This window comes from Hypomesus transpacificus, chromosome 18 (genome assembly GCF_021917145.1).
Source record: "Hypomesus transpacificus isolate Combined female chromosome 18, fHypTra1, whole genome shotgun sequence".
In the NCBI taxonomy this organism is placed as follows: domain Eukaryota; kingdom Metazoa; phylum Chordata; class Actinopteri; order Osmeriformes; family Osmeridae; genus Hypomesus; species Hypomesus transpacificus.
The window spans coordinates 11,829,410-11,845,222 of record NC_061077.1 but is presented as its reverse complement, the minus strand read 5'-3'; the positions used below and the strand labels follow the sequence as shown (position 1 = coordinate 11,845,222).

At 45.0% G+C, this 15,813-nt stretch overlaps 1 protein-coding gene across 1 annotated transcript; it reads left to right on the top strand.

Moving 5' to 3' along the window:
* The first annotated feature begins 478 nt into the window (after positions 1 to 478).
* Positions 479 to 13,062, top strand: c18h20orf27 (chromosome 18 C20orf27 homolog). The gene is made up of 6 exons (XM_047040383.1): positions 479 to 730; positions 2,633 to 2,752; positions 7,348 to 7,495; positions 9,584 to 9,722; positions 10,553 to 10,678; positions 11,747 to 13,062. Exons 3-6 carry the CDS (start codon positions 7,457 to 7,459, stop codon positions 11,845 to 11,847), a joined length of 405 nt encoding a protein of 134 aa, XP_046896339.1. The 5' UTR covers positions 479 to 730; positions 2,633 to 2,752; positions 7,348 to 7,456; the 3' UTR covers positions 11,848 to 13,062.
* Positions 13,063 to 15,813: the final 2,751 nt, after the last annotated feature.

The window sequence follows — 15,813 nt, the reverse complement described above, 5'->3', positions numbered from 1 at the left end:
GCTAGCTTCTAAATTAGTGGTTCAATTAGGCAAATGAATAGGCCAACATTTTTTTGCTGTAAAAACTGCTGTAGGCTACTTGTTGTACAATATGGGTATTCAGAAGTTAACATATAAAGATATGTTTTCATCTCGTTTATTGTGTCATTAAAGCTTAGTGGTTGTCATTGGTGATGTGGCCTACCGATGGCATTGATATTCTTTATTATCTGTGTTTAACCAATTGATTACTGAAATAAAATGTTTGTTTTTTTCCTTAACTGCATTATTGGTGGAGAGTTTCCTATTTTCCTTGACATCAAGTTTAAAACACCGCTTTGTATTTGAAATGTAAGAGTTTATAATCCCCATTAGGTGGCGCCCTCACACCATATGGCGTTTGGGCGCGTGCAAAGCCCCTTTTGAAACTAGCGATATCATACATGGTATGCATTTCTAACTGTTGTTGAGTCATTTTCAAGGGAAAAGCTTGCTGTTCAATTCAGATACAAAGATTGAACTATGTTTTCTGATTGAGTATCTCTAGACTTCTGCACAGGTTGCAAACCACGTGACCCAATGCGGAAGCTGGCACAATTGTAGTCGCAAAGGCGAGTGGATACAGAAGTGAATGTTCGCAGGTGGTCGGAATAAACTACACATTTCGACTTCAACGCCCCACTTTGATTTAAGGCAGCGTTTACAGCGCAAAGGTGCACGATCTTCCAAAAAACAGATTCTGAACTGCGAGGTAAGTTGCAGACCAAAATTTGACCATTTAGTTCAATCAACTTGGTACTAACTTTGTGACAGTGTGTAGGCTATTCGACATAGTCGTTTCCGTCAGGTTTTTCTGCCATGGTTACTCAAAATGCATTCGGTAATGAATCATAAGGCTTACGTTTTATCAGATAGGGTTTGTTTTAAAGACAATGATCAATGGACCACAATATTTTAAGTCATTTCAAGCAGCGACGCACTGTCCTATCCTGTCCTAATTGGGCATTATTGAGCAACATTAACGCAGACACTCGCCTGAATTGATCTTGTAGCTGGTGTGTTTTCGTCTGATAAAGGAGAGCATTTACGTAACCCCACACAACAAACAAACACGAGAATCGCATGATATTGTTTTTTTCCACGGACTTAAAACAAAGTCTCGGCGTCTGTTATTTCAATTGTCGGCCACTGCATGATGACACAGCTTTGGGTTTGATCATAGTTTGCTTCAATAATTGTATTTCAATATCAAGACCGTAAACTCCTTAAATGTAGAAATAGGACACTTAAATAGCCTACTGAAAATGTCAACTTCAGATTCTTCTCCACCTGATTACGTTAATGAACACTGAGCCTCAGGCAAAACTGTCATTCAAATCAACTCATTGTTTACTGTGGGTGCCCTAATAATCCTTGAATCGTGGATGTTGTGTTTAGGGTTACATCGGGTCCAGATCCTCCTAATGTCTCAGTTACACAACAATCGTCTTCCTATGTGATGCAGCTCTCCATTAGTTTTCATAATATCTCCAGTATGTCTGTCCTCCTACAAGCAAAGTCTACAGACAGCGATTTCTCCAGCCTGGCTGGGCTTTCAGAACCAGAGGGTTGGTTAGCCTATATGTCTAAGTGTCCCATGTGGCATTTTCTAATGATAGTGACCCATTTAGCTTTTCCTGTGATCACTGACACATTACACTGGGCTTACATGGAGAGCGACAAGGATCTCTGCTGATATCATCCAGGGAGCTGGGCTTTACTGAACACTCTTGTTCACTGTCCATGTCTGTTATGCTGCTTGTTCGCTGGGTGAGAAAGACAATTCCTCTTTCCCACGCTCTTCTGAACTACAGGGAGGAAGTTAAAGAATACAATGCCAAACATCTGTGAAGGTCCATCACCCCCAAATCCTGGTACTCCATAGAAATTCAAAGATCTCAAGAGTACTAGGGTACTGTGGTGTCCCCTAGCTCACAGGTCAAGTCCCTTGACTCTCAGTTTTTGGATTCATCCACACTGTCCAGGCTCGGACAGTGGGAAAACAACGGTCGATTTATCTCGACCAGCTAATCTAGAACATGCGTCTTATCTACCGATAACGGCAGCTTTAGTTTTGCTCAAATAATGCACTTGTTTCATTTATCTACAACCATGGCCGAGGCCTTTATAACTCTTCACCTAAATGTTAACCTGACTTCAAAGGTCCAGTTTGAACTCTTAATCCTCTTAAAATGTTTTCTGTTGTTACATTTTGTATTGAGTCTCTGCCAGTAGTCCGTATGGTCTCTGCAGGACATGCCCATCTGGGCTGTATGCCTGTTCCCACCCTAACCCTAACCAGGGGCTCAGATTTACTCTGACAAACACCAGCCTGCTTTAAAATCATGAAGCATACATTTCCTGATTTCATTAGATGGCTTTGCCCATTTCCCCCCCTTCGTCTGAAATATAAGTAACAGTGAAGTTGTTATCGTGAACTTTCGACCAATGCTTTTGAAAAGACTGAATTTATTTCAAATAAAGATGACCCACCACCTCCTTACTTAATCTGGGTAATCCCCCCCCCCCCCCCCCCTCTACGTAACCATGGTAATCTGGGATGTCATCCCTACTTTTGTTTTGTTTTTTCCCCACTTCTTTGTAAATCTTCCAGGGTGTACTTGAGGCCAGGCAGTGTTGAGAGAGATGAGCGTGCTGTGAGCATCAGTGGGACTTAGACAGACACCGGGAGTTTGTGGACGTGCCTGTGAGGGGATGGCTACAGCCAGAAAGAGTAAGTACTAAACTATCCACACTTCTTGGAAACGTTGAACAGTTACCTGATATGTTTAGGGTAGAGCTCTGAGAAACCAATGACCTTTGACCTCCTCCCTCCCCCATCCTGGGGGCCTTAGGAATGCAGTCTTTCTAGAACCTAAAAAAAATAGAAATGGATTGTAGTCGTGAATCAGTTTATTGATATAATCCTTTTTATGACTATAACCTTTTTCCCTGTGAATTAATGACTGTTCTTTGTGTGTTCTAGTATGAAGCTTGGTTAGGACCTCAATTTGGCAGACAGAACCGATACCACTCAACTGCTATGAATCATCTCGCCATGCATAAATTAACTTGGAATAAATGTATTATTGCATCCAGGAAGTCTTAATCATTATTTAACCCAGACAGTCTAGATCAGTTTCCCTGGTTCTGCTGTCCTGTGTTTCTCATGATATTATGTGTGGCTTTCTATCAAGATGGTGTCATTTATTGACTGGCTGCATGGCCACTTAACCTTGTCCTGTTGTTGAATTCCTCTTCTAAGATGTTCTACCGGTTGAACTACCGGTCAACACGTATGAACATGATGGGTGTTTAGGACAGCATTAAACCCCAGTTGTGCAGGCTTTACCATCATGTCATGGCCTACTTCAATCTTGAAGGAGTTTTGGCGTGATTTGGGTGGAAAATTGATTCTTTTTTGGGGGGTGAATTTCAGAGGCTTTGTTGTTGCATGACAGGTGAGATTCTGGCTCAGACCCTGTATGCCAGTGGCTTAATTTGCCTTTATCTAATCTAAATTAAATAATTTTTAGTTTTGAGAGACAGTTTTATTTAGTTGTGTGTTACTCAGAGGCAGAATAAACAAGAAGGTGACCTGGAAGCTGAGAGGAAACAGACCAGAGAAGGTGCCAGTCTGTGACTCAACATGTTTTTACTGTGTGGGTCATTAATATGTGTCACAGCCCCTCCCCCTTCCTTCCCCCAGGTAGAGCTTGAGTCTTTTGTTGGTGCTCAAAAGACCAGTGCCTGTGTCTTTGTCCTCCTTTGATAAGGTTACTGAACAGGAGCAATCACGGTCTAAACTGGCCTTCTATGCGGATGCTCATTTAGATGATGCATTTCTTATTCTTTTTCTTTTTTTTCTCTTCTCCTTACAAGAGTAAAGATATTCTACAGTAAGGGATCTGGGGAACTGAAAGGTACTTGCAGACACGTCAGTAGTTTACAAAGGCAGTTACCATGGTTATCAGGGAAAGTTAACGATTTGACAATAGATTGTCGCTCAGTGTTCAGGCTCAATGGAAAACGCCTCTTGTTCTCTGGAGGGAAAGGCACGAGAAGAGAGGCAGAGGCGGAGAGAAATTGTGGGGGGAGAGAGAGGAAGGGGAGAGAGACAGGAAGGGGAGAGAGAGAGGAAAGGGAGAGAGAGAGGAAGGGGAGAGAGAGAGGAAGGGGAGAGAGAGAGGAAGGGGAGAGAGAGGGGAAAGGGAGAGAGAGAGGAAGGGGAGAGAGAGTAGAAGGGGAGAGACAGGAAGGGGAGAGAGAGAGAGGAAAGGGAGAGAGAGAGGAAGGGGAGAGAGAGAGAGGAAGGGGAGAGAGAGAGGAAAGGGAGAGAGAGTAGAAGGGGAGAGAGAGAGAGGAAAGGGAGAGAGAGAGGAAGGGGAGAGAGAGAGAGAGAGGAAGGGGAGAGAGAGAGAGGAAAGGGAGAGAGAGAGGAAGGGGAGAGAGAGGAAGAATGAGGGGGCAAAGGGGAGAGAGAGAGTGAGAGAAGGTGGAGGTAGAAAGACAGACAGACAGAAAACCTCTCCACCCGAAGCTGAAATGATGAGACCCAACAGACAGATTAAAAGTCAGGAGAGACAGAGAGAGATTACTTTTGGAGACACCTCTTTATTGCTGTTGTTGTTGTTGGTGTGTGTGTGTGTGTGAGAGAGAGAGAGACATGGGGGAACGCTACTGAGGCTAGCTGTGTGTGTGTGTGTGTGTGTGTGTGTGTGTGTGTGTGTGTGTGTGTGTGTGTGTGTGTGTGTGTGTGTGTGTGTGTGTGTGTGTGTGTGTGTGTGTGTGAGAGTGTGTGAGAGTGTGTGAGAGTGTGTGAGAGAGAGACTGGGTTGCAAGCTAGTTGCTGTCCTGGTCTCCTCCCCTCAGTGGACTGGGCTGCTGGCCAGAAAATGTGGATTATCTGGCCTGTCTAAAAGGGCACTGGTCTCAGTCCTGTGGTAATGAGAGACAGGCAGTACCGCCCCTGGCACCCTTGTCATCATCTAACCAGAGAGAGAGAGAGAGAGAGAGAGAGAGAGAGAGAGAGAGAGAGAGAGAGAGAGAGAGTGTATGTGTGTGACCATGGCATCATCATCATCAACTAAACTAATCGACTAAACGATGAAGCTTCACAGACGCACTTAACTCACTTTTAGGCAGGCTTAAAGTTCCTCCCACTTTACACATCTGCAGCTACAAACCTGAAGGGTAGACTAAATGAGATGACTGCCTGCCGTATAATATCTTTATCTCCAGTTTTAATATCCTCTTACTTCACTGATCCCGTGCATATTGACAGTTACATAACCTCCCCTCCAATCACTCACCGTGGCCCAGATAGTAAAGCATATATATTTTTTAAGCTAATGTCAGTATGTTTCAGTGATTGACAGTATATTTTTTTTAATTTACTGAAGATACCAGTCTAAATTCACCACCATCAGTGCCTGATAAGATTATATTGTTAATGTGTTTTGCCACATTAAAGACATGACCTGGCACATTGTCTAGTTTGGTCTTGTAGACAGCGCTAAATCAAACTTCTCTTTTAGTAACTGCTCGTCGTGATCCCTGCGATGGGTTCAAACTGCTGTGTCAGAATGTTCATGGCCAGAAAACAGATTCTTTTAAGGAAGTGGTGGGCTGCTTATGGCTTGTTTGAGTGATTGTGTTGAAGAGCAGTTTGGCATTGTGATGGTAATGAGGGGCAGGGCATGATTTACAACCAAACAAGTTCATACACCTACAAGCAACACACACATCTACATGCACACATCTACACACACACACATCTACATGCACACATCTACATGCACACATCTACACACACACACACATCTACATGATACACATGCATCAAGGAGTCATGGAATAACAGTCACATAAATCATGAAGAAATCATCATTTTTTTTATAATGGAAAAACATGACATTTTGAAACTTGATTGTAAATGAATTGCATTTTTTTGTAAATCTCTTGAGCACTCTGTTAAAGGGTCTGGAAAAACTAAAATCCTTGAGCAAATAATGTCAACTCAAGAAGTTTAGACAATATTTAACCTTCAAAACAAGACTTGTAGATGGAGACAAGAAAGAAAATATTGCTCTTGGGAAAATGTCATGTTGCAGACCAAACAGAAGTACAGACATAGACAAAGTTCAAATTCTCATAGGAATCCTTCTCTGTGTTTAAATAAACAATCTGCATGTCTTCGAGGATAGAGCACCAGCAATAGAATGTCACACAGACAACAGAGTTGTTTGGATGTGGGAGGTTAGGCCTGTTCATATCTGTTCTTCCTGTGGATCGCAGCTTGGGGTTATGGCAGCTGTAGTCCAAGCTTGTTTTCATACGTGGTGTTAATAGGAGGCATCTCATGCTCTCTTTCTCACTCTCTTTTCTGTCTCTCTCTGTGTCTCTGTCTCTCTCTCGCTCTCTCTCTCTCTCTGTCTCCCTCTCTTTCTCTTTCTCTCTTTCTCTCTCTGTGTCTCTCTCTCTGTCTCTCTCTCTGTCTCCCTCTCTTTCTCTTTCTCTCTCTGCGTCTCTCTCTCTGTGTCTCTCTCTGTGTCTCTCTCTGTCTCTCTCTCTGTGTCTCTCTCTCTGTCTCTCTCTCTCTCTCTCTCTCTCTCTGACTCTCTCTTTCTCTCTCTCTCTCTCTCCTCTCTCTCTCTCTCTCTCTCTCTCTCTCTCTGTCTGTCTCTCTGTCTCTCCTGTCTCTCTCTCTCTTTGTCTCTCTCGTTTTCACTGCCTCAAGCCCATTTTTGTTATTTACCCTGAAGGTGTTGACTACAGGTGCGGTCATATTGAGATGTTGTCGACAACCCTCTGTTTGGCATTCCATGTCTTTCCTACATCTCTCCCTCACTCGCAGTATCCCCTCTCTGTCCTGTTCTCACTCACTCTCGCTTTTTTTCTCTCTTGCTGTCTCTCTCTGTCTCTGTCAGTCTCTCTGTCTCTCTCTGTCTGTTTCTCTGTCTTTCTCAGTATCTCTCTCTGTGTCTCTCTCTCTCTGTGTCTCTCTCTCTCTGTGTCTCTCTCTCTCTCTGTATCTCTCTCTCTCTCTGTATCACTCTCTCTCTCTGTATCTCTCTCTCGGTCTCTCTCTCTCTCCTAGATGAGAACACTACTGAGAGTAATAAAAGGTTGTGATTGGGGCTCAGAGGCTCCTGGAGCTTTCAAGGTGCCAGCTTGGATTTAACTAATTACAGCCTGCGTGTAGTCCATGGTGTTTTCAAGAGATTGCCATTCTATAGCCAGGCTTTCACCTGTTCTTTGGCTTTAATGTAATGCTTTAGTGTGTGTGTGTGTTAGACAATGTACTAAGTCCTGTTGCTCTGCCCCCAGAATCCACAGAGAAGACGGGGGGGGGGGGGGGGGCGTGCGTTTCTCCGAGGAGGCGTCCGCTGCCCCCTCCCACGTGCACTTTGACGAGAAACTGCACGACTCGGTCGTCATGGTGATCCCGGAACCCGATGGCAACTTCCTGGTCAAGGTGAGTGTTTTTTTCTGTTTTTGTGGTTGTTGTTGGATGGATAAGGGGTCGACGTTGTGGTTTTCACCAACGTTACTCTCCATCAGTACCGGTTCGTTCATTAGTGGTTCAGTCTCTTGTCCTTGGTCCTTGCCCCAGAACAGCCAGTCCCAGTCTCCCCCCCCCCCCAGTGTGTTAGAACTGTAATAGGTTTAACCTCCGTGAGTATGAAGATCAAACGTTTTCTCTCTCATCTGGACTAATCTGCTCGATGTGGCCTGAAGGATTGGGACGAGGATGTCAGCTTCTCTTCTCCCTCCTCAGCCCCCCTACCTGTCCTGATATCAATCATTCCTCGGTTCAATCATTTATATAACTCGTCTCATGATTTAGTGTCATCACCCTTTGACATTTGTTAATCTAAATATCATAAAGGTGTCAAAGTTGACTTGAACCCCTTCAGTCTTGCTCCACTGGCTCTTGTTGTTCCCACATGCGGTGGCTGGACTGCTGGGGGGGCTGAGTGGCTGGGGGGGCTGGCTGGGGGGGCTGGGGGGGCTGGCAGGCTGGGGGGGCTGGGGGGGCTGGGGGGCTGGCTGGGGGGGCTGGGGGGCTGGACACTGTGGAGGACTAGCAGCCAGAGCAGTCAGGCTGCATGGAGATTTGTCAACAACACCTACAGCAGAGTCCCCCTCAGGATAAATCATACATGCATGTCTTTTATAAACTCCAGGCTCAACTGCCATCAGAGTCGCATTGTAGACACAGTGCATAAATGAGAGAGAGTATGTGTGTGTGCGTGTGCGTGGGGGGGGGGGGGGGTGCATACTGAATACATAATGTGTGTGTGTGTGCATAAGAATCAAGAGCCACACTTGTTCCAGCCGTGCTGTGTGTGTGTGTACGTGTGTGAGCGATCACAGCAGGGAGCGTGGGTGTGTACGGTTCTAAGGCCCTCTTTGATTCCGTTGCCCCGGAGTGGGAACCGGGGGTCCGCCGGCCTGCTGAATGTGCCGTGTGCCGGAACCGAGGAGGTTGCCGTGGAGATGGGGGAAGGGTGGTGGTGGTGGTGGTGGTGGTGGTGGGGAGGGGGGGTGTATTCAAGACTTTTGATAGGGTGTGGGATGAAAAATGGAAGGCATAACTATACTGTTACACATAGCTGCATGATTTAGCTCCTTGTTCTTCCATTGTGCTCTCCTTTTCTCATCTGCTTTCCATCCTCGTTCCCCTGTCTCTCTGTTTGTTTGGTTAGTGATTAAGAGTGCTGTCAGCTGGTGGCTGGATTGTTTGCGCTTACAGATCTTGCTGGAAGAGCTGAAGCTTATCTTAGGCACCCTTGCTGCTCTCTCTCTTTCTCGCTTGCTCATTCACCTTCTATATCTCTCTCTCACTCTCTCGTTCGCTTGCTCATTCACCCTCTATATCTCTCTCTCGTTCGCTTGCTCATTCACCCTCTATATCTCTCTCTCACTCGCTCGCTTATTCACCCTCTATATTTCTCTCTCTCTCTCTCTCTCTCTCTCTCTCTCTCTCTCTCTCTCTCTCTCGCTCGCTTGCTCATTCACCTTCTATATCTCTGTCTGCCCCTCTCTCTGGATTATTTTTCTCTTTTTCTTGGTATCCTCTTCGCCTCCAGCTGTTTGTTTGCTCTGTGTTTCACTTTCATGTTTCTGAGATCTTTCTCCATGCCAGTCCTCTCCTTTTTTCGCTGTGTCGATCTCCTATTTCAATTTCAGTTGAATGTGCGGCATGTATCAAGAGCATGATTCCAGAGAGCAAAGGCCATCAAATCATAGATATTTATGGATTCACAGTGTTCCATACTCCAATCTGACCCCCTGTCTCCCTCTCTCTCTCCGTCTCTCTCTCTCTCCCTCTCTCCCTGTCTCTCTCCCTGTCTCTCTCTCTCCCTTTCTCTCTCTCCCTGTCTCTCTCTCTCTCTCTCCCTGTCTCTCTCTCCCTGTCTCTCTCTCTCTCTCCTTGCCTCTCTCTCTCTCCTGCTCTCTCCCTGCTGCTCTCTCTCTTTCTCTCTCTTGCGTTCTTCCTTGCTGTCTCCTTTTCTTCTTCTTTTTGTTTCGTTCTCTCCCTCCCTCCTGGTTCTCCTAGGTTGGCTTCCTGAAGACCCAGCACAAGTATGAGATAGTCTTCACCCTGCCGGAGTTCCCCTCCCTGGGGAAGGAGGTGTGCCCTGCCCCCATCCCCAATCCTCACCTCCGCATCACAGACATATCCCCAGGAACTGACGGTAAGTCCCTCCCTCTCTCCCTCCCTCCCTCCCTCCCTCCCTCCCTCCCTCCCTCCCTCCCTCCCTCCCTCCCTCCCTCCCTCCCTCCCTCCCTCCCTCCCTCCCTCCCTCCCTCCCTCCCTCCCTCCCTCCCTCCCTCCCTCCCTCCCTCTCTCCATAACCAGTCGGTGCTCCATGATGTAGGCCTACGATATCCAGGTTGAAATTGTGCTGGGTTTGTTATCCATTAACCAGCAAATTGAATGACTAACAATTGAACGACATTTTAAACCACATCACTTATTTTGTTATTTTCTGGACGATTTAGAGTTTGGTCTTCATGATCACAAATGGGACCAGTTGGAAAATGTATACTATGTATCATCCTCACCATTGATTTCATTTAGGAAACAGACCTTTAGCTGTGAACCCAACCTAAAAGCAAGGAAGTGTTGAAATTTCAGTTTCTGGATTTCATCACCTACCTCACATGGCTATTACAACACACTTTTCTACGAACTGAACAGAGCCTATTAACCTCTATATCCTTCTCATGACCTGCGTGTGTGTGTATAATATTTATGATCCTCTCAGCAATGTTTAATGACCTCCCAGTGTTCTTCCTCTGTGGTTAACTGTTAGCTCCCTTGGTGGGCTGACTGTGTGTCTGTCTATCCCCGGTCTAATCAGTACACACACTCAGTCTTTTCTCTCTTTCCTCCTGTTATCTTCCTTACTCTCCCCTTCTCTTTTATTATCCTCTCTCTCCCCCTCTCTCTCCTCCCCCTCTCTCTCCCTCTCTCCTCCCCCTCTCTCTCCTCCCCCTGTCCTCTCCCTCCTCTTCTCCCAGGGGGGTCTGAGGGTGACGTGTGAGTACGTGGCCCAACACGAGGGGGTGCTCTGTGAGGAGGTGTTGCTGGTGAGCGAGACCAAGGAGGACACGTGCATCAGGGTCAAAGTTCACGCCAGAGTCATGGGTAAGGACCCGACCAGACGCATCCAACCCAAATTTGTTGTTTGTTTGTGTTGTACGTCCAATAGCAGCAAATAGCAACTGCTATTCAACACAGCTACATTCAGCTACCACAAAAGTGTTCCATTCTTTTAACTGTCATTATTCATCCTTTTAGTTTTTTTTCTCCAATTTGCGGGAATGGGAAGGGGGGGGTGAGTGCACTTGATGGTGTGTTGCTGCCCCCTTATGGTCGCTAAGGACCGGTTCAAGCATTAGTAGACCAGCTTAATAATAGCTTCCATACAAGTCAAATCACTACCAAGTGGTGTGCTGTAGACTCTTTCGCTTACTCATCATGACAATCAACATCTAAATGCATCTAGTGGTCTCTCTCTGTCTTCGGTGTTTGCGGCCCTGGAACGAACCAGTCATTAATTTGCTTTCAGCCTGTGTTTGTTTTCCATGATTAAAAAAAAAGATTGCTGTCTGGATAGTTTGAAACAGAGTGGCAGTGTGAATTAGAAATATGCGTTAGTGTCAGCAGATGGGGGTTGTGGAAAGGGATGTGTGTGTGTGTGTTTGTGTGTGAGAGAGTGTTTCATTCCCATGGTGCAGACCTGAACATCTGTGGGGATGCAGTCCGTGCGTGCTGAGGCCAGGAGGGCGCTGAGGATCTTAAGCCTCTTATCCTCCCAGTGCTGCCTGACCGACACCACCACTGCAGCCCCGGACTGCACACTGGGGGGATAGGTTACAGAGGAATAACGCTGTTTTTCATGTTGACATCCCCTCCCCTTCCCTTCCCGACCCCCCACCCCCCCTTTCTCGATCTACCCTCCTCCGTCTGTGTCTCTCTCTCTTGTCTCTCTCACCCATCTCTCTTTCTGCCCTCCCCCCTGATTTCTCATTAAAATGATCTTTCTATCCATCTGTTTCTCTCTCTCTCTCTCACACACACTCTCTCTTTCACTCTCACTCTGTCCTACACCCACTCTCCTACACTCCCTCTTGCTCCTACCACACACACACATAATATTGCTCTCTCTCTCCCATTCTCTCTGTCCCTCTCCCTCCCCCCTCTCTCCTGCAGACCGCCACCATGGTACCCCTATGCTGTTGGAGGGAGTGCGCTGCGTGGGAGCAGAGCTAGAGTACGACTCTGAACAGAGTGACTGGCAAGGATTTGATTAGAAGAGATCTCGAGTACCACCACCCACCCTTCCCAAGCACACACACACACACACACACCACACAAACACACACTGGCACAAATACACACACAAAAGACTGTGTCACGTGTGACATTTCACCTTATCCTCAATCATCCCGACATGCCCTTGATTCTTAAGGAGACCAGGGCAGACAGTGGACAGTGGTTTAATCTGTCTGAACCAGAACAGGAATTACATGAATACCTAAGGTATATCTAACACAGGCCCGATTTCCTCTCAAATAGATTTAGATTGACTTATACTTATTTAAAACTACTTTGAATGTTACTCTGGTACTGCTTCTGTGTTTGTATGGTCTTTCAACTGAGTTTCTGTTTAACTATTGTCAGTCTTCTAAATTGTTTTTGAACTTATCCAGCCTATTATAGTTAATAATTACTTCCAAGGTTAATCTGTCTCCCAAGGGCAGTCGTGACTCACTCCTACCACAGGGGGCGCTCAAGACCTCACTGTGCTCGCATTTGAGAAACTGAGAAATGTGTTTGATTTGTTAAAACCTTTTTGGGGACTTTTGGTTTTCCATTTGAAATGCAAGTGCCTATTTTGCTCTCCAGTTAAAAGCTTTGAGAGAGAAAAAATCAGCTCCCAGGGCTTGGAGAAAGTCTGAGTGTTTTTATCAAATTACATTTTACGTGTAGAATTTGTTTTTATATTTAGACATGACTCGTGACATTGATTGGCAGCATGAAACACTGGGTGGGCAGAATTTAGCACTACACCCTTATAGACGTTCCCTCCTCTCTCCCCCATTCAAATGGATCCTGTGTCACAAATCAACACAAATATCCTAATCTTACCATCTTCATGTCCCTTCTACGTGCTTATAGATGCCTATAGGCCGTGCTTATAGATGCCTATAGGCCGTGCTTATAGATGCCTATAGGCCTAAATAAGTATTTTGGGGGTGATTTCTGGTAAATGTAGTCCATTGCAAAGAAGCCGGTCTGCTGGTCTTGCACCATGACAGACCAGAGATATCCTGGTTGAGTGTTTGGAGTAGGGTTAGTGGTGTGGGAAAAACATACTCATTTGTGAAGCAACTTTCCAGCCAGGAATGTAGCATCTAGAATTAGTCAATACTGGTCAATACTTGTGTTCCCTGTGTATGTGTGACATAGTGTTTTTTGTGTTTTTCTTATGCCATGAAATAATAAATGGTACTTTTGAACAGAAAGTTGCTGTTTTTTCCCCATACCGTAGGATGTAGTTCAAAGTGCATCCTCTAGAGGGCGATCAGCACCACAACTTGATTAGGGAGAGAGAGGCGATAAGGTCTGGTAACCCAGTTTAGGGAGAAGGAGGTGGCATTCTGAGAATGTAATAATCATGGGGTCATGGAAGTGTTTATCCTGTGTGTGTATTTACTCTTATTTCCGTACAAATTTACACAGTCACACAGACCCATTTCCAACACAGACCTTTGTCATGCCCCACTTGGCCAGAGCCAGTTACCCCCCCACCCCCTGAAGCTCAGACATGTCCTACTGTCTTACACCCCTGACCTAAAACACTGCTGGGGCAGAGCTGTGATCCAGTCTGTCCTTACTAACAGAGAGGACTCTCTCTCTGTTCTCCAGTCTTCATGGAAGCAGACACTCAATCAAGGCTTGGCTATCTGCTTCCCGACAGAACCGATCTGTAATTAGCAGGTGTGTGTGTGTGTGTGGGTCAAGTGCTCGAGCGTTACCATGACAATGGTGATGGTGTCAAAAATGTACATGTTTCGTCCGGTCTGTAATCACCCTTTGACGTCTCTCCTTGATCCACTTCCTGGTTTCCTGGTCTCTGTCACCACCGAGGACGGGCCAGGGCAGCTGGCCATTTTGGAAGCCAGGGACTAAACACCAGGTGCACTGTGGGTAAAAGGAAGGCAGGTGTGTGTGTGTGTATGAAATATGTGAGCCCACCACAGAGTTCAACATGAGGATGTGGATATGTACTATTTCCAGCCATACAAAAGTTTCTGTGTATTTTGTGCAATGGGGAGCTTGTATAACACAGTGACATCATACTACGTCAGTGAGTGAGGGCCAATAATAAAATTTACACAAATGGATAAAATGAATTGGCCTACATAACATTTTTATCATCAAATTCTATCAAACTTTTAAAGTAGGCATATGACAAAGTGCAACTTAACTTACCAAACTTACCTTTTATGGTGTACATTATTTGTTCAGATTTTTTGCATTGAAAACAAAACCTGCTTTTCTGTAAGTGCTTATTAATGAGGCAAATTATTTTGATTGGGCAAGAGGACAGTTCTGAACGTATTTTATCAAGTGATTGTTCAGACAACAAATTTGATTGTTCAATATTCCACTGCCTAAACTGACAGGCGCAAACTCGGAGCACTGATTCGGAACTTTAGATTTCAGTTTCAACATCTAGATACGCATTTTTAAATTCGTCTCTACTCTTTATGCTGTTCAGCCTATGGTCTGAACTTCTCTGTTCCACTGACCGTCTGGAAGGAGGGGATCCCTCATTGAATTAGTCCTCCCAAGCTTTCGTCCGTTTTTTTTCTGCGTTTTCGTGGGAGTTTTCCTTATCTTCCTTCATGGTTTGGGATGCAGTTATATTAGCATGTGTGAAGCACTCTGGGACATTGCGGGTAAAAAAAGCAAGGCTATACAAAAAAAGGCAAGGCTCTGTTTGTATTTTTTTGAAAATGTTTAGGCCTATCTGTACATTTAATCGAAGTTACATTGGAATTATTTAGATTCAAGACAACTTTTTCCGTTGCTCTACTCACTTATAATTTCAAACAAGAATACGTAAGCTACATACAGTGCCCTCCAAAAGTATTGGAACAGTGAGGCGAATTCCTTTATTTTTGCTGTAGACTGAAAACATTTGGGCTTGACATCAAATAATGAACGTGAGACCAGAGATCAACGTTTCAGCTTTTATTTCCAGGTATTTACATCAGGATCTGATGCACAACTAAGAAAATATCACATTTTGTTTGAATCCACCCATTTGTCATGTGATCAAAAGTATTGGAACAGATATACTTAAAACATATTTAAGTGAATAAGACTTAATATTTAGTTGCAAATCCTTTGCTTTCAATAACTGCAGCAAGTCTGTGACCCATTGACGTCACCAAACTTTTGCATTCTTCCTTTTTGATGCTTTCCCAGGCTTTCACTGCAGCCTCTTTCAGTTGTTGTTTGTTTTGTGGGGTTCCTCCCTTCAGTCTCCTCTTAAGCAGGTAAAATGCATGCTCTATAGGGTTTAAGTCTGGAGATTGACTTGGCCAGTCTAATACCTTCCATTTCTTGCCCCTGATGAACTCCTTTGTTGTTTTGGCAGTGTGTTTTGGGTCGTTATCTTGCTGCATGATGAAGGCTCTGCCAATCAGTTTGGTTGCATCTTTCCTTAAATTGGCAGACAAAATGTTTCTGTAGACTTCCGAGTTCATTTTGCTGCTGCCATCATGTGTTACATCCTCAATGAAGATTAATGAGCCCGTCCCAGAAGAAGCCATGCAAGCCCAAGCCATGACATTACCTCCACCGTGTTTCACAGATGAGCTTGTGTGTTTGGGATCATGAGCAGTTCCTTTCTTTCTCCAAACTTTAGCCTTTCCATCACTTTGGTAAAAGTTAATCTTTGTCTCATCAGTCCATAAAACTTTGTCCCAGAATTTTTGAGGTTCATCTCTGTACTTGGCAAATTCCAGCCTGGCCTTCCTATTCTTCTTGCTAATGAGTGGTTTGCATCTTCTGGTGTAGCCCTTGTACTTTTGTTCATGAAGTCTTCTGCGAACAGTAGATAGTGATACCTTCACTCCTGCCATCTGGAGGTTGTTGCTGATCTCACTAACAGTTGTTTTAGGGTCTTTCTTTACAGCTCTCACAATGTTTCTGTCATCAACTGCTGATGTTTTCCTTGGTCTACCTGTTCGACGTCTGTTACT

Excerpts from the sequence above, each read along its gene's own strand:
- c18h20orf27 (XM_047040383.1), top strand. The coding sequence starts at position 7,457 with ATGGTGATCCCGGAACCCGATGGCAACTTCCTGGTCAAG. Across the intron at positions 9,723-10,552 it reads CATATCCCCAGGAACTGACG|GGGGTCTGAGGGTGACGTGT; the intron begins GTAAGTCCCTCC and ends TCTTCTCCCAGG. Across the intron at positions 10,679-11,746 it reads AGTTCACGCCAGAGTCATGG|ACCGCCACCATGGTACCCCT; the intron begins GTAAGGACCCGA and ends TCTCTCCTGCAG.